The sequence below is a fragment of the Camelus bactrianus genome, chromosome 12, assembly GCF_048773025.1.
Source record: "Camelus bactrianus isolate YW-2024 breed Bactrian camel chromosome 12, ASM4877302v1, whole genome shotgun sequence".
Taxonomy (NCBI): domain Eukaryota; kingdom Metazoa; phylum Chordata; class Mammalia; order Artiodactyla; family Camelidae; genus Camelus; species Camelus bactrianus.
The window spans coordinates 70,340,141-70,357,689 of record NC_133550.1 but is presented as its reverse complement, the minus strand read 5'-3'; the positions used below and the strand labels follow the sequence as shown (position 1 = coordinate 70,357,689).

At 50.8% G+C, this 17,549-nt stretch overlaps 2 protein-coding genes and 1 long non-coding RNA gene across 7 annotated transcripts; 2 read left to right on the top strand and 1 right to left on the bottom strand.

Annotated features, from left to right (window-relative positions):
* Window positions 1–6,200: 6,200 nt before the first annotated feature.
* Window positions 6,201–9,900, bottom strand: LOC123617489 (uncharacterized). The gene is made up of 3 exons (XR_006725643.2): window positions 7,194–9,900; window positions 6,759–6,822; window positions 6,201–6,460 (listed from the first exon to the last, which is right to left on the bottom strand). It is a non-coding gene; the product is annotated as an uncharacterized LOC123617489 (long non-coding RNA).
* A 100-nt stretch (window positions 9,901–10,000) lies between these two features.
* CIMAP1B (ciliary microtubule associated protein 1B) lies at window positions 10,001–12,038 on the top strand. Of its 2 annotated transcripts, none has more exons than XM_074375865.1 (7): window positions 10,001–10,115; window positions 10,524–10,664; window positions 10,750–10,953; window positions 11,209–11,313; window positions 11,399–11,520; window positions 11,620–11,760; window positions 11,901–12,038. In XM_074375865.1, the coding sequence occupies exons 2-7, from the start codon at window positions 10,556–10,558 to the stop codon at window positions 11,979–11,981; spliced, it is 762 nt and encodes a 253-aa protein (XP_074231966.1). In that variant the 5' UTR covers window positions 10,001–10,115; window positions 10,524–10,555; the 3' UTR covers window positions 11,982–12,038. The 2 variants fall into 2 exon arrangements, with proteins under 2 accessions (XP_074231966.1, XP_074231965.1); XM_074375864.1 differs by having other exon boundaries at window positions 10,006–10,115; window positions 11,620–11,763.
* Window positions 12,039–12,172: 134 nt separating this feature from the next.
* On the top strand, window positions 12,173–17,423 carry SCO2 (synthesis of cytochrome C oxidase 2). 4 transcript variants are annotated; one of them, XM_010957316.3, is made up of 4 exons: window positions 12,173–12,294; window positions 15,472–15,797; window positions 15,971–16,029; window positions 16,580–17,423. In XM_010957316.3, exon 4 carries the CDS (start codon window positions 16,593–16,595, stop codon window positions 17,391–17,393), a length of 801 nt encoding a protein of 266 aa, XP_010955618.2. In that variant the 5' UTR covers window positions 12,173–12,294; window positions 15,472–15,797; window positions 15,971–16,029; window positions 16,580–16,592; the 3' UTR covers window positions 17,394–17,423. The 4 variants fall into 4 exon arrangements, with proteins under 4 accessions (XP_010955618.2, XP_074231964.1, XP_010955620.2 ...); XM_074375863.1 differs by lacking the exon at window positions 12,173–12,294 and adding an exon at window positions 14,388–15,014; XM_010957318.3 differs by lacking the exons at window positions 12,173–12,294; window positions 15,971–16,029 and having other exon boundaries at window positions 15,324–15,797.
* The last annotated feature ends 126 nt before the right edge of the window (window positions 17,424–17,549 follow it).

The window sequence follows — 17,549 nt, the reverse complement described above, 5'->3', positions numbered from 1 at the left end:
GATGACAGTTTGGGGTGTAGACTATGGTGATGGGCACATAGCATTGTGAATGTATTAAGTGCCACTGAACTGTACCCTTACAGATGGTTAAAATGATAAAAATTAACACACAGTCCCCAAACTATCATCATTCTGCAGCACAGGCCAGTCGTAGATGTTCTGAAGACACCATGTAAGGTCGCAACAGCCAGGGTGACCAGAAGCACGCGTCACATTACACATCTGCAGGCTCCACAAAGAGGGACTAGGCATAGCTAGCTTCTCCAAGTAACCAGAAATGAGTCAAAGTACATCCAGGCCCAGGAACAGCCCCCAGGAGAGCGCCTACCAAGAACCAAGGCTGCACGTGACAGTCCTGGCACTGGACACCGACGGCAGCCAAGGTCTTGATGAGACACGGTCAGTCCGACGGGTCTGTTCTCAGCTAAGCCACCTGAAGAGGGAAGGAACGTCTACCCTCGCGGTCAACAACTGAGAAATCCCATTAATAATCAATAGGCTAATGCTTAACATCAACAACCAATATGTAATAACTAAACAAGTAATCAAGAAGTAACAGTTGAGAAAACAAATAAAATTAATTATATTTTATTTAGAAGCACTGAGTACAGAGCAGATGGAGAAGAGGAGGGTGCCTCCCATGACAGCAGTGGTAGCGTTGAAGGTAGAAGTCATACAAACCATATGTATTTGTTCTTAAATTTGTGACAAATAGAACAAAGTAAATTTTTTTAAAAACCTAAATTTCATCCTTGATAAATATTACAGAAAAGTTCACCAATGATAAACAAATCCTGGCTAATAATTAGGCAAACTGAGCAAACAGTAGGGAAGTCTTGGGGGGGCGTGGCGTGTACAGAGCGCCCTCTGGGGGTGGGTGCTATGCACCACTTCTTCCAAAATAATGACTTGAGTTTATGGAGGAGCCTCAGAAATTGTTCAAGAGTAAACTAAACCGAGTAAACTTTTAAGTAACTATTTAAAAACTAGATTATAATTTACCTCCGCAGAAAACAGACGTCCATTACTAGCTCAAGGCACATCTGTAATTCATTTGTGACACCCCACTGTGCCTCATCTCACTGGCTGGTATTTTCTGCTATAAACAGTGAAAATACAGATACAGCAAGAGTGTGGGTGAATCTCAGCAGCATGACAGTGAGTTTTTTCTTTTTCTGTTTAGGAGGGGGAGGTTTATTTGCTTATTTATTTTTAGAGGCGGTACTGGGCATTGAACCCAGGACCTCTTGCATGCTAAGCACACACTGTACCATTTGAGCTATACCCTCCCCTAGCATGATGGTGATTTAAAAAAGCAAGTCACATGGTGAGAATGTAAAATGGTACAACCACTCTGGAAAAGTCTGGCAACTTCTTTAAAAAAAACAAACATATACTTACCATATACCCAGCGATAGCACTCCTGGGCATTTATCCCAGAGAAATGGAGGTTTACGTCTATACAAACAGCTGCACATAAATGCACAGAGGTGAGGAGCAAGGTGCCTCTAGCCAGTGGCTACAGGAGGTGGCTGCCAAGTGTCCCTACAGGTGGATCAGCCCAAGGAGATCTAAAATGGGCATAAGAGCGTCTGATAAACTAACAAATAACTTTTTTAGGTAGCTAAAAGAAAGGAAGAATAGTTAAAAGCAGAAAATGGACAGAAACAAAAAAAAAAGGTTCTGGCTTCACAGGTGAATTCTACAAAACATTTAAAGAAGAGTTAACACCTATTCTCAAACTATTCCAAATATTGCAAAGGAAGGAACACTTCTAAACTCATTCTGCGAGGCCAGCATCACCTTGATACCAAAACCAGAAAAAAAATCACACAAAAAAGAAAATTACAGGCCAGTATTACAGATGAACATAGATGCCAAAGTCTTCAACAAAATACAGCAAACCAAACTCAAAAAATATAGTAAAAGGATCATATACCATGATCAAGTGGACTTATCACAAGGATGCAAGGACTGTTCAACATCACAGATCAGTCAGCGTGATGCAGCACATTAACAAACTGAAGAATAAAGACCCTATGATTAGCTCGATAGATGCAAAAAAAGCTTTTGAAGACACAAATAAAGTAACTTACAAAACAGAAACAGACTCACAGACATAGAAAACAAACTTATGGTTACCAGTGGGGAGAGGAGTGGGAAGGGATAAATCGGGAGTTTGAGATTTGCAGATGCTAATTAACATATATAAAATAGATAAACAACAAGTTTCTACTGTATAACACAGGGAACCATATTCAATATCTTGTAGTAACCTATGGTGAAGAAGAATATGAGAACAAATGTATGTATGTTCCTATGTGACTGAAGTATTTTGCTGTACACTAGAAATTGACACAACATTGTAAACTGACTGTACTTCAATAAAAATATATTTTTTAAAAAAGTTTAAAAAAAGATTTGCAGATACTAACTACTACATATAAAAATAGATAAACAACAAGTTTCTACTGTATAGCACAGGGAACTATATTCAGTACCTTATAATAACCTATAATAAAAAAGAATATGAAAAGGAATATATGTATGTATATGTATGACTGAAATATTATGCTGTACACTAGAAATTGACACATCATCAACTGACTATACTTCAATTTAAAAAAAAAAAAGAGAGAGAGAAAAGAAAAAAAGCTTTTGACAAAATCCAACGTCCACTTATGATTAAAACGCTCTGCAAAATGGGTATAGAGGAAACATACCTCAACATAATAAAGGCCATATATCATAAGCCCACAGCTAACATCACACTCAATGGTGAAAGACTGAAAGCACTTCCTCTAAGATCAGGCACAAGACTGATGTCCACTTGGGATGCCCACTCTCACTACTCTTATTGAACATAGTATTGAAATTCTAGCAACAGCAAATAGACAAGAAAAATAAATAAAAGGAATCGAAATTGGAAAGGAAGAAGTGAAACTGTCATATGCATATGACATGAAACTATGCATAGAAAATCCTAAAGACACCACCAAAAAAACTATTAGAATTCATCAGTGAACTCAGTAAAGTTGCAGGATACAAAATTAATACACAGAAATCTGTTTTGTTTCTTTACAATAGCAATGAACTATCTGAAAGAGAAATTAAGAAAGTAATCCCATTTGCCATTGCATCAAAAAGAATAAAATACCTAGGAATAAATGTAACCAAGGATGTAAAAAACTTGTACTCAAAAAACTATAAGACACTGATGAAAGAAATTGAAGACAACACAAACAAATGGAAAGATACACTGTGTTCATGGATTAGAAGAATTAATATTGTTAAAATGACTGAACTACCCAAGGCACTCTACAGATTCAGCTCAATCCCTATCAAAACACCAAAGGCATTTTTCACAGAACTAGAACAAATAATTCTAACACTTGTATGCAAACACGAAAGACCTCAAATAGCCAAAACAATCTTGAAAAAGAAGAACAGAGCTGGAGGAATCATGCTCCCAGACTTCAGACTATGCTACAAAGCTACAGTAATCAAAACAGTATGTTACTGGCACAAAAACAGACACATTGGTCAATGGAATAGAATAAACAGCTCAGAAATAAACTCATGCACTTATAGTCAGTTACCTTATGACAAAGGAGGCAAGAATATACAATGAGGAAAAGACAATCTCTTCAATAAGTGGTACTGGGAAAACTAGACAGCTACATGTAAAAGAATGAAATTAGAGCATTTTCTCACATCGCATACAAAAATAAACTCAAAATGAATTAAAGATCTAAATGTAAGACCAGAAACCATAAAATTCCTAGGAAATATGGGCAGAATACTCTTTGACATAAATCATAGCAACATTTTTTAGATCTGTCTCCTAAGGCAATGGAAACAAAAGCAAAAATAAACAAATGGGACCTAATTAAAGTTAAACACTTTTGCACAGCAAAGGAAACCATCAACAAAAGAGAAAGACAACCTACTGAAGGAGACAACATTTGCAAATAGTATGACTGATAAGGGGTTAATATCCAAAATATATAAATAGCTTGCACAACTCATTATCAAAAAACCAAACAACCTAATTTAAAAATTGGCAGGAAAGTACTGAACCACCAAGCTGTACACTCAAAACTAATATAATATTGTAAATCAGTGACAATTTAGTTTAAAAAAGAGAAAAAGAAAAAAAAAACAGAAGACCTGAATAGACTTTTTTTTCCAAAAAACACATAAGGATGGCCAACAGGCACCTGAAAAGATGCTCAACATCATTAATCATCAGGGAAATGTAAATCAAAAGCACAGTGAGATATCATCTCACACGTGTCAGAATGGCTATTAACAAAGAGCTAAGCAATAACAAGTGTTGGCGAGGATGTGGAGAAAAGGGAACACTTGTACGCTGCTGGTGGGAATGTAAATTGGTGGAGCCACTCTGGAAACAGTATAGCAATTCCTCATAAAACTAAAATTAGAACTACCGTCTCCCTCTCCCTCAGCATCTAGGTTTCACTGAAATGGTTTAATTTTTATTAGAACCTGTTTGTGAAGTGGGGGAGATTCATGGCTCCACAACGTCTCCTCTCTCACTCCATTGCAGAGTCTGGCTCTGGTATATTTGCTGTTTGTTTCTACTCTTCCTGGATTTTCCTCTCGGGCACTGATGCTCTGCTCTCTGAGATCCCATCACCCCAGCACCCCTCCCACGCAGGTAGGTGGAGGCTCTCCTGGGGAAGGACCCTGCGTGTGTCTTTCCCTGCAGGAGACCTTTCTTGCTATCTTGCCATCCTCCAGTTTCCACTCTGATGTTTCCTTTTGTAGGTAATTTGGGTTTTCTTCCTAGAAGCTTGTAAGATATCTTTGTCTTGTAGCTGAACAGTCGCCTTTCCCATCAGGCCGCCCCGGGGTCCAGAAAGCACCTCAGGTAACAGACTCCAGTCTGGCTTCAGCCGAGAAGAGTTCTCGTCTGGTGTTGACTGAAGCACCAGTCTTTCCTCTTCTCCTTCTAGAACGCCTGTGTTTAGCCAGGTACATACCTCCTCAAGCTGTTTATCTTTTCCCTCACGGCTTCCCCTGTATTTTTCCTCCGTGCTTTGGGGGCTTTCCTGCTCTTGGGTCTCCGAGGCACCAGCTCAGTTTCTGGCACCACCGTTCCCCGCTGTGGTTCAGATACTGGAAGTTAACCGCTTGCATGTTATATATCGTATTAGACCATGTCAGGGGCTGTTTGGGGATGGGGTTTCAGTGTGCAGGGGCGCAGGCCGCGCTGTTTCTTTTCACCGTGGTTTTTTCCTCATCAACAGCTCCATGTCACCAGCCTCGGCAGACTGGCCTTCCTCAGCTTCTCCAGACATTAAACAGCGACCCCTCAGCCCTCCTGAAACTCTCCACGTGGTCCTCCTAGTGCCGCCACTCTTGGTCTTCCTTCCATCTCGCTGGTTGCTGGCTCCCCCCTATCTTACAAAAAGACGCTGTGTGGGCCCGGCCAGACCTGCCTGAGCCAGGTCCCTGCCAAGCCTTGGGGACAGTCCCTGTCACACGGTGGCAACGCAATTCCCTATGAACGACGCCTAACCATCATTACGTAAGCCGAGGGCAAGCCAGCGAGATGGCCCTGGCGACATAAAGAGAAAGTACACCAGGAACCCGGATGCAGATCTAAGTGTCGTTTCTTGCAAATGGCACTTTTAAACAACCACGTCAGGTAATTCATCATGCGGGAGTTTCACTGTAAGGCGGTTGGGATGTGTCTGCGGCATTCACTCTGGTGGCGAACGCGAGAGTCGCCCACGGGGCGGTGGAGCCTTGAGGAGCTGTGCTGCCCGAGCACCCCAGCACCTGCAGCTCGCGAAGCAGTCAGCCGAGCCTGGGAGACTGGAACTTCCTGATGATTCACACGTCGGAGCGCTCCCTTCTGCCAAATCCCTCGGCCTCTGCTGCGGCGCCCTCGCGCTCCGCCCTCCAAGGCAGAGGTCAGCAAAGGTTTTTTGTAAAGGGCCAGATAGTGACGTCTTTTGTCTTTGCAGGTCACGAGGTCTCGGTTGCAACTACCCAACTCTGCCGTTGTAGCAGAACGTGGAAGCGGCCGCGGACAGCACCACAGGAGTGGTGGCTCTGCTCCAACCCGCTGCGCGGCTGGATTTGATGACCCCATAATCCCCAGGACGGCTGATGCCTCCCAGGCCACCTCCGCCTGGACCCCTCCACCAAGCCCCGCGCTTCTGTCTCTCCGTACTTTATTTTTTTGTCAGGGTGAAGGAGGGAGGTAATTTGGGTTATTTTTTTAATGGACGTACTGGGGATTGAACCCCAGGACTTCGTGCATGCTAAGCACGCGCTTTACCACTGAGCTCTACCTCCTCCCCCATTCTGTACTTTAGAACCTAAAAACTAAATTTTTCATTCTCACTTGAAGCTGAACTTCTGAGTGGAGTTGTTGAGTTAGGCACAGCCTTGTGAGGTCGAGAAGGCAGCATGTCTTCTCATTTGCCTGCAGACAAATGAGGCAGTGGAGACAGCTGCTAAGAGAGGGTGCAGTGCAGGCAGCAGGAGCTAAGTGTCACCACCCCGGGTTCCTGGCCTCACGTCGCAGCTACCAAGTCTCTTCTTCAGCTCAGTGGCCCCTCACCATCCCTCTCAGTCCCTACACCATCAGCTCATCGAATAATTTTATAATATCCCATGGTATAAATCCATTTCTGCCTTAAAAACATAAGAGTTGTTTCTGTTTTCTGCACTGAGCCCTGACTGACACACCCACCAAAACAGCCTGGCCCTGTCATCCTCACCTCAGAAAATGACATCTCCGTCCACATCCATGAATCAGGCTCCAGGCAGAAGATAAAAACCACACTGGCAATGTGAAAAGGAAAAAAAAAATATATATATATATATATATATATATATGGAATTGTTAACGAGTAAAAGGAATTGTTAACTTAGTAGGTAAGAGAGACTCCAAGGGTTACAGAAGCATCCAGTGCCGGCAGTTGGTACTACCTGTGGGGCTGAAGGGATGGGGAATCTGGAAGAGCCCTGCTCCCTGCTGCACAGTGAGGCTTACAGCTCCTTGGAGGGGCAAGGCTTCCACAAAAAATGTGCAGCTGCTGATGAGGAAAGAGGCTGCAAGTCAGAGCTGGTGCATAAGAGCAGCTGCCACATGAGAACATGAATTGGTAACAGGCACACAGTGACCAAGCCAAAAAACAAGAGGTGATTCCTACCTGCCCTCCTCTCTGATGTCCAACATGTCACCAGAGCAGCTCAGTTCTACCTCTGAAACATATCTCCAGCCACTTCCTTCTCTGTCTTCACCGTCACTGTTTTAGTCCAAGTCACAACAGCTCCAACTTGGACCTAGAAAAAATACAACCTGTTCCTAAATTGGTAAACTCAAAACTATAAACCAGCCAGTCATTGCCCCAATTAATCTATACAATCAGTGCAATCCCAGTCAATTTCAAATGATTCAGAAATTCACCTAGAAAAAAAATGCATACAATTAACCAAGAAATTTTGGGGAAGGAAGGCACAAGAAAAGGTACTTACTCTATCGGAAATCAATATAGTTTAAACATACTAGACCTTATAAAGATGGAATTCTTTTGACAAGCAAAAGATTACCAATAACAAAATAGAAAGGAAAATAAAAAATCCAGAAAACATATGATCCCCAAAAAGTTAACATATGTAACATAAAAATATCTTACAAATCAATAAGAAAATACCACAAAGCCAATAGAAAAATTGGCCAAAACACACAAACAGGCAGTTCACCGTAATACATGTGGCCAATAAATACATGAAACAAACTATTCCTCTAAAACCACTGAAATGAAATCTCAGCAGAACAATAATCTGTTTTCATCTCAGAATGGCCAAGGTTTAGAGATTCTGTGGTGGGAGCCACAGTCCAAATCCGAATCTCAGCCCCACCACTTTCTAAACATGTAGCCCTTCGTGCCTCAGTTTCTTTGCCTGTAAAACTGGAATAAATAATAGCACTTGACTCAGAGCTTTGGTGTGAAGATTAAACAAAATAATTTTGGTAAATCAGTATTCAGAATAATGCCTGCCATATAACACAGGCTTTATAAATCCTACTTGGCTACCATTATATAAAAGGTTGAACTTAACTTTCACTGGCTAGGGTTTCAGAAATAGAAACATTCATAATCCATTGGAGAAAGTGTAAATTCATTTACTTATTCACAAAATGTTTGCCACCTCATGGGACATGACAGTGAACAAAGGAGACAGTTCCTTCCCTCACTGGCCAGCATTCTAAGAGAATGCACTTTCGAGGCAGGCAATTAAGCAAAATATGCCGAAATACGAAATGTTTGCACCGACCTGAAGAATCTGGCCCCTGAGTAGATCTTTTGTTAGCACCCGCTCTTCTATAGAGCAGTATGATTGTCAGTAATAATCATGGAATAAGCAGCAATAATGATTACTTTATTGACTTATTCTTTACTTCTAACTAGCCATTAAATTTGTGGCTTCTAAATAATAATTTTCAATCTTAAAAATATTCAAATTCAGTCAAATAATTCACACATGAAATAAAGTTTGCACCAACAAAACCTTTCAACAAAACAATTACTTTGCAGTTTGCCCTACTTCACTATTTTAGATGTTAGACGCAAAGACTCTCAGTGGTCAGGTAGAAAAAAAAGAGTTAAGAGAACTCAAGTTCTGTTTCTTCCTGTTACAATTGCTCTGGTATCATTTTTCATCTCAAGTCTACTACTTAAAGGGAGAAATATGTGTTGTAACAGGGAGAGGAGACCTTAACTGCCCAGGCCTGAGCTCTGAAGACCACTCGTGATACCCAAGCATGACACGGTTACCCTCCCAAGGAAAGCTTGTCTGCCAACCATCAAGCTGAAGTCCTCTAAATTAACTTCTATACACAATATGTTCACTGAAGGGGAAAGGATAATACAAGTTGCTAATTGGAAACATACGCATATGCTACTAAAACTCAGTAGTGACCACAGTATTGTTTAAAACAATAAAGATTTGAAGGGAGGAATATTTTATGTCTAACGTTCTTTAGAGCTGCTGGGCTCATGAGGATGCTAAAAAGCAGGTCAACTTTGGAACACTTTGAGTATTGTTTTAAGACTCTCTACCAAAGCACCCTTGCAGGCTTCTCCCTTTCAACCCTAGGAGGCCCCTTGGAGGCTCCAGACCACAGGGGCTCCCAGCAACCCTGGTCTTGGTTCTCACTCCATAGGAGCACTGGCTGAGAGCTCTGGTCACAGGCTAGGAATTCCCACCAGATCACTGGGCAGTCCTCCTGGCCCTTCTTTTCCAGGGGGAGGTAGGCAAGTGGCCAAGTTGGCAGAATAGATCCATTCTTTTAGGTTACTTGACTGTTCTTTTTTCTAATGTTTGTAAGATAAATGCTAAGTGTCTTTATTTAAAATTTTTCTTCATTAATAATGAAGTCATTTATGGCTATATGTTTTCCTCTGAACACAGCTTTAGCTATGTCTTCTAAAGCTGGGTGTGAAGGGATCTGCCTTTGCAGTTTTATGTATAATTTGTAACTTCACATTTGAGTTTCTCTTTGATCCAGGGCATTTTCAAAGAGAATCTGTTAATTTCCAAGTAATTAACTTTTTAAAAAATATTTTACTGTTTGCTTAGAATTGTTTTGGATTGTGATCAGATAATGTGTCCTGTTATATATAGCTCTTTATTCAACCTGAATGGGCTTTTTTGTGGCCTGGTACATGGTTATTTTCTGCAACTATTCCATGGGCTTAAATAGAAGCAAAGTTCTCTCTCTACACATAATAATTAAACTGAGCTTGATTTCTTTATTCTCCCACTAGCTTCTGTCTGCAGATCTGTCCATTTCTGGAATGGGTCTAGTGAAGCCCGTGAAACGGTGAGGACGGAGTTCTGGTCCATGGCCTAGCCTGCAGGATGTCTGCCACTGCGGACTCCAAGGAGGGGAGGCAGGGCGGGGAGGGGGCGGGGAGGGGGCGGGTGGAGGGCAGGGCCAGGGTGGTGGTGCACTCTGGTTGCCAGGAGGCGGGACCTGGACACAATGGGGTCTAGGAGTTGGGCAGGGCAGGGGCGGGAATCCAGGCACTCCACCCTGCCTTCCTAGCCGGGAGACACAGGAGCAGGTCAGTGCATCATCTTCGGGGTTTACCTCGGGCACCAGGTCCCCCACGCCGCCCCCTCGCCCCGGTAACCTCCCCAGAAGTCCCTCAAATATCCTGTTTCTCCAGAACTCCAGAGAATTCCTCTCCAGCAGGGTTGAGTCCGAATTTGGCGCGCGCACATACACGCCCACTGAATTCATTTTGGGGGTGGGGGTTGGGAGATGGCCTCAAATCTCTGTCCCTGCCCCGCGCCCCCCACTCCCCTACACCCCTACCCCCGAGCCGGGGAAGCTACCGTTTGTTTTCCTGGCGCCTGGGATACGCGTGGGCCCGCCCCGGAGTCGGGCGAAGAGGGAGGGGATGGGGAGTGCGTCCCCGCGAGTAGCGAGTCGGGGTGGAGGGGCCGGGGCCGCCACCTTGTGTCCGCAGGTGTTGCAGGCCGCCAGCACTCCCACCGTGCCATGGGCTCGGACGTCTGGGTCGGCCCGTGGCGGCCACACCTGCCCCGCGGCCCCATCGCAGCGCTCTACAGCGGCCCGGGACCCAAGTACAAGCTGCCACCCAACACCGGTACCAGCGGCAGGCCGGGGCAGGGGCGGGCGGGGCTGCCGGGAGTGGAGTGGCCGGCGCCGGGTCATGCTGCGGCGCCCCGCAGGCTACATCCTGCACGATCCGTCGCGGCCCCGCGCTCCCGCCTTCACCTTCGGCGCGCGCCTCCCCACGCAGCAGACTTCGTGCGGCCCAGGGCCCGGCTACCTGGTGCCCGCTCGCATGACGGTGCGCGGCCGCGACAGCGCCCCCGCCTACTCCATCTACGGCCGCCCGCGCCACGCAGCGCCCTTCCTCACTCCGGGACCCGGTCAGGACCCTGGAACTCCCACCTCCCCAACTCCAGGCCGCCTCCAGGGACGCCCACTCGGGAAACCCCCCCACCTGGGCCCCGAGTCCCCTTTGGGCACCCTAACACTCCAAATTCGGTCCCCCCATATCCGGATCTCAGAAGAATTCAAGCCCAACGGGATTTGACAGATCGTGGCTGGAATTCCCCCTAATCCCTGGACCCGAGCCCGGGCCCCCAACCCAGTTCTGGCCCACCCCTCGGTCCGCCCCACAGGCAGGTACTTTCCGGAGCGAGCGGGGAATGCGGCGTACCCCAGCGCACCTCGGCACACCATCGCTCCCCGAAACTGGGGCTTCCGCGCGGAGCCGCAGACCCCAGGTAAATCCAGAAAGGTCCACTCAACACTGGCAGCGGTGGGGAGACCTACTGGTCCGCAGAGATCCACCCTCGCTGGCTCCTCCAGGCCCCGGGACCTACACTGTGCCCTCACTCCTGGGCCCCCGTGTCGTCGGTAAAATCTCGGCCCCGACTTACTCCATCTACGGGCGCAGCGCGGTGGGCAGCTTCTGCGAGGACCTCAGCAAGGTGGGAGAGGGACTTCCCGCACCGCGTGGCGAGGTGTCAGTGGTCGGCGGGCCTGGAGGCCGGACACAGCACCACTCCCGCCCTCCCGCCCTCCCGCAGACCCCAGGACCCTGCGCCTACCACGCGGTGAACCCTGGGGTCTACAAGCCCCGGGCCCCCCAGTTCTCGATGCTGGCGCGGACATCGCTCCCCCAAGGCAACACCTTGAATCCCGGGCCCGCGGCCTACAACGTGGACCAGGTGGTCTGTAGTTCAGACTGAAGGGTCAGGGCGGGGGGGAAGGGGAGCCGGGGCGGGGTCGCGGGTCTCAGCTAGGTTGGGGTCCGGGAGCCCGGGGCCGGCCGGCTGTGCCAGGCCAGCGACGTCTCCTGGATCCGCAGCACCGGAAGCCTCGCGGATGGAGCTTCGGGATCCGTCACTCAGACTACCTGGCCCCTATGCTGACGGACGTGAATGACTGATCGGCCGGGCGGGCGCGGCCCCACAAATGTTTTTCTTAAAAGATTCGGGAGCCAGCAGCGTGTCGCCTTCCCTCTGCTTGCGGCGCGGCGGGCGGGCAAGAGAGGCCGCAAGCGGGCCCTCGTGATTGGTCGGGATACCCGCCCCTCCGAGGCGGTGATTGGCCCAGAGCCCCGCCTGTCCGCGAGGCCCCGCCCCTCCGTGGATCTGGCCGGAGGCGCCATCCCGCCGCTCCCACGCTGTGGCCTCCGGCAAGACAGAGAGGAACCCGCTAGGATTCGAAAGAAGACGGGCTAGGGCCTCTGTGCAGGACAGGTACGGACCGGGGTCAGTTGTGAGACCGAGATGTGGGAGCCAGACATGGAGACATGCACACGGGCGACACAGACACAGGACTGAGGGGACTACACGAGAGAAAAACGGGAACCGGGTCGGGACAGGTGAGCCTGGCTGCAGTGACACGGACACAGGGCGGCGACAGGTTCCAAGTGTGTCGCAGCCCGGAGTAGTTGCGGACCCCTGTCCCCAGCTGCCCCAGTTGAATCTGCTGAACTCTCCCAGGGAGGGGCCGGAGCCCAAGCAACTGCCTACTGAAGTCAGGGGTTTCGTGAGTGCCGTCCTGGAAGGCACAGGGCGCGCAAATCCATGCGTGGCGACGGCTGGCCGCCCCTGACTCCGACCCAAAGGTCAGGCCCAGAGACTGCCTGCCCCCGGCGACGCCATAGCGCCCCACCACTGCCACTGCCACTCAGGATAACCTACTGCAGGGGGAACGCCCTCCCTCCTTGTGCTGCCTACACCACTGTACCCACGCCTAGGGGCCATGATCTTGCCAACCGCCTGCGAGGCATGGATCTGGTGGAGACTGCAGCGCTGACCCGTCCTGGGCAAGTCTGGGCAGCAGCTGGAGTGGCCTGGTGCCTATAGCTCGGGGACAAACGTGCCCTGAGGCAGAGTCTTGGCACCTGCCCTGCCTGCCTGTGGCTGCAAGGTTAAAAGATGCCTCCTCTCAAGACCAGAAACTCTGACCTCAAAGAGGTCAGCAGCCCAATTCAAGCCTGGCCCAAACAGGACCCCAGGACAGAACCTGAATCTCCCTTCCCATCAACCCCCAAGAACAGGAACAAGTCTTCCAGCTCTCCCTCCTAGATTCCGCAGGCAGGACTCCCAAAGGAAGAGCCGGTACTGCTACCCCTCCACCCCCAGACTTGTGCCTCAAGCGAGAGGTACTTGCCTCCTCCCCCACTGACACCCCCATCCCAAACCAGGACAATCTGTTTTCAGTTCCCTCTCCAGTTGAATACCCACTACACTGCTTAGTAAATATTTAACTCCAGTTGAAGTTCTAACCAGGGAAGGTGAGGAGAAATGTGGGGGTGGGGAGGTGACTATGCAGGTGTACTCAGCATCCCTGTCCAGCATGTACCAATGATCAGTGGACATGGTCTGGGGCACATGGGGAGCACCTTGGATATTTCTGGATTTAGTGTCACCTAGAGCCCAGAGCAGGTACAGGTGGGCCACTGATGGGTCATTGACCTGGGTTATTGATGGATACATTGGCCAGACTCTCTAGAAGATCATTAGTGAGGATATTGACCAGTTATTCATGGCGCCTAGGACTTTGATCAAGATCATCAATGGAAATTTGATTGAAGTCATTAATAGGGACTTTGTAAAATACTGACAGGCCTCTGATTAATCATTAATGAGCCACAGGACATTGATCAATATTCTGGACGAGTCATTAGTGAGGACTTATCAGAATCATTCCTAAGTCACTGGTCATGATTTTGAACATTTTGTCAAGGTTGCTGATGAGTTTTCAGTCGGGGTCAGTGATGAGGTTACTGATCAGAGGCCACTGAAGGTCACCAAGAGCCCTTATGCGGGGGGGGGGGGGGGGGGGCTGGCCAGATGCAAGGGCTGCCGGGGCAAGTAGCTGCTGTATTGTGGGTCAGAGCAGGAAGCTGGTTCTTGCAGATGGAATCCTGTATGAAGCAAGAGATGTAACAGACACTGTCGACAGCCTGCCACTCATCACAGGTGACCTCACCCCAGACTCCACCTCCTGCATGTTAAAGACCCCAAGCTGCGAACACACACAATCACCGGTGATTTGACCCAAACCCAGGGTCAGTGTATCCTCATCACAGGATACCTGATCACCCACTCAAGAGGGTGACCTGACTGATGCACAACCTGTCATCCCATCACATAGGGAACTTTACCCCATGCTCTGGATCCCTGACCCCTCATGACAGACCGGAGATTCAGCATCCTCCACATCTCCTGGGAAGCTCCAGGATCTCCATCATCTCCAGACCCGTAGCCTCCCCCACAGCCCCCATCCTCAGTGAGAAGGCGACAGACAGCCTGTCTGCTCTGGTGGTAGACAGGAAGTTCAGGGAAACCGCAGTCGTCCCTATTCAGCCACAGGCGTGGGAGCAGGCAAGCACCAGTGCCTTCTGGAGCCAGTGTGGCCTCTCCGTAGGGGTCGCCGTGTGGTTCTGTCCTCTCTGATGGTGTGGATCTCATGTGGCCCCAAACTCCCCTTCATAACTTGGGCAGCCTGGTCCCCACGAACCTTTTAGTCCTCCCAGCAGCCCTGTCTCACCCTGCCTCTGCTGGGACTGGACTCCGTGCTGGCATTCCTCCTTCTTCAGCTTTATCTGAGCAAGGCTGATCTGGTCTGGGGAAACCCTCCCGCCCGGGCCAGGTACAAGGCTTTCCTGACCCCCACCGCTTAAGTCAAGCACACTGCCTGCTTCAGGTCTCTCCCGTCCCCTCCCAAGCCTTCTGTGATCCCCTCACTCCACGGGAACTGGCAACCAAGGATGCATCAAGGACTGGGGTCTGACGACACGCAAGATGCTGGGCGGGTCCACGCTGAGCCGTGTCTCCGCAGGTTGGCGCGGGGCGGTTGCTCTGACCGCCAAGGACAACCCCAGCGTAGGCCACTCCCTGGAGTGGAGAAGGCGCTGCTGTGCGGAGGCCCCCGGGCCTGCGGACCCAGTCACCCGTCACCAGGCTCGGTGAGGGGACTGGTAGAGGGGCACCCGCTCTGGCTCAGCCCTACGCCCAGAGACCTCCGTCCGTCCAGTAGCCCATGCCCCTCCCTTCCTGAGCCCAGCTTTTCACCCCCAGCCCCCCGCGCCCGCGAGCTGGCCGACACGCGGCAACGAACCCCGAGAGGCGCTCATTGGTGCGGGTGCCCGGCGCCACGGGGGCCGGGAGCAAGAAGGTGGAAACCCCGGGCGAGTGCAGACCGCGCCGGGCGAGGCGTGGCCGCCGAGGGTGGGCGGGGCTTCCTCGCACCGCCCTCCGGCACGTGACTTCTGACGGGGGGGGGTCCTGCACCTTTGGCGCATGCGCACGGCCCGGCGCCCGCTGGCTCCACGCTCGTCTGCGCGAGCGCGACGCCGTTAACGCATACGCCCAGTGACCGAGCAGGGCGGGCGCCAAGCTCTGCTTCCTGGGTCTCATCCACAGGCACGCGGCATCGACGCCGGCGTCCGGAGGACCTGGAAGGCCACCCCGCGCGGCGCGTTCCTGGAGGGCGCTCTGGAGGGGGCTCCTTGAGAAGAGGGGCCTTCTGGAGGAGACAGGCCCTGGAAACGTCCACAGGCTGCCTTCGCTTGCAGGCCCATTTCATGCACCGCTTACAGCGCATTTTGCAAAGGAGGAAGCTGATGTAGACACTAAGGGACGTGTCCAAGGTCATCCAGCCCAGAGCCCAAGCCCAGGAACCTTTGGACCGGGCAGAGGCCGGACATTTAGTAGTCTTCGAGAAGGCCCTTCCAGCAGCAGCGGAGCAGGTAAGGCGGAGTCCTAAGACCTCCTCCTAGCAAACCTCCAGAGGACCCTGAGAAAGGGTCGGAGGTCACCGAAGCAACAGCAGAGCGTGGGCCGCCAGCCCAGAGCTGCTGTCGGATACCCGGCTGTGGACAAGGTAGGCTCCAGACAAGTGGAAACCTTGTTTCCCTTCCAGGTGACCACCACCCAGAAAGGTTCAGGGTGGAAGGGGCGGCGGCGGAGCGGCATCAGGAGGTAACTGCAGACTGGGTGCGGGTGACGGGGGGTTTCGGCTGAGCCTGGGGAGGGAACCAAAGCTCCATGGTTGGAGCGGTCCTCAAGAGAAAGGCTGCAGAAGGGTCGGAGTCAGTCTTTGGGGATTGAAGCCAGAGACTCACCCACTTCCTGTCAAGAAATGGGAGTTTATTGCACACAGATTAATATGCTCAGGAATCCCAGCAAGCATGCACTTGGAATGCTTTCAGTCAGCTCACTCAGACACAGGCAGCGCTGGGCTAGGCTGGTTAGAGCTGCAGGGGCAGGCCAGCCAGCAGCAGGACCAGGGGGCAGGGGCCAGGTGGGATGAGATGGATGAGGGTCTCAGGCTGGAGGACAAGAGGAACAGGCAGGGACATTTGATAACACCTAGGCCAGAGTGCGAAGTTTCAGAGGTGAAGCACTTCTGAGCCCAGCTGAGCCCGTGTGGGGTTGGTCCTTCAGATGGTGGCGAGTCTCCCCAGAATGATGGAGGATGACCCAGGAGGCCGAGGCACCTCCTGGTTCCAAAACCTTTGCTCTTTTCCAGGAGCACCAGGTCCATGCTGCTGCTGGCTCGGGCACCCAAGGCTTGGCACGGGCTCTCTCAGCTCAAGCCTCCTGCCCTCCCCAGGACCCCAGGAGGCAAGGCCCCACATGTGAGGTGCCGGCTCCTGTCAAGGCAGGGCCCTGTGGAGGCTGGCAGGCAGGGCCGGCCCCAGGGTCCTGGGCTACGAACTAGGCTGCTGATCACAGCCTTGTTTGGGGCTGGGCTAGGTGGGGCCTGGCTGGCTGCAAGGGCAGAAAAGGAGCAGCGGCGGCAGCGACAGCGGACAGAGGCACTGCGTCAGGCTGCTGTGGGCCAGGGTGACTTCAGCCTGCTGGACCACTGGGGCCAGGCTCGCTGCAAAGCCGACTTCCGGGGCCAGTGGGTGCTAATGTACTTTGGCTTCACTCACTGCCCCGACATCTGCCCAGATGAGCTGGAGAAGCTGGTGCAGGTGGTGAGGCAGCTGGAGACAGAGCCTGGCCTGCCCCCCGTGCAGCCCCTCTTTATCACCGTGGACCCTGAGCGGGATGACGTGGCCGCCATGGCCCGCTACGTGCAGGACTTCCACCCAAGGCTGCTGGGCCTGACTGGCTCAGCTGAGCAGATTGCCGAGGTCAGCCGCAGCTACCGCGTGTACTACAGCGCTGGCCCCAAGGACGAGGACCAGGATTACATTGTGGACCACTCCATCGCCATCTATTTGCTCAGCCCTGACGGCCTCTTCACAGACTATTACAGCAGGGCCAGGTCAGCTGAGCAGATTGCAGACAGCGTGCGGCGCCACATGGCTGCCTTCCGCAGCGTCCTGCACTGAGCAGGGTCATTAAAGGGATGTGACCCAGTAGTGTGTGCGTGTGGTCTGTACCAGCAGCCTTCAGAGGCCAGTGCAGAAAAGGGGCTCAGGACCTGGTTGCTCCCTGAGGTGCAGGAGATGGCCAGCCCTTTCCTCCACACAGAACAGTTTTGTAAA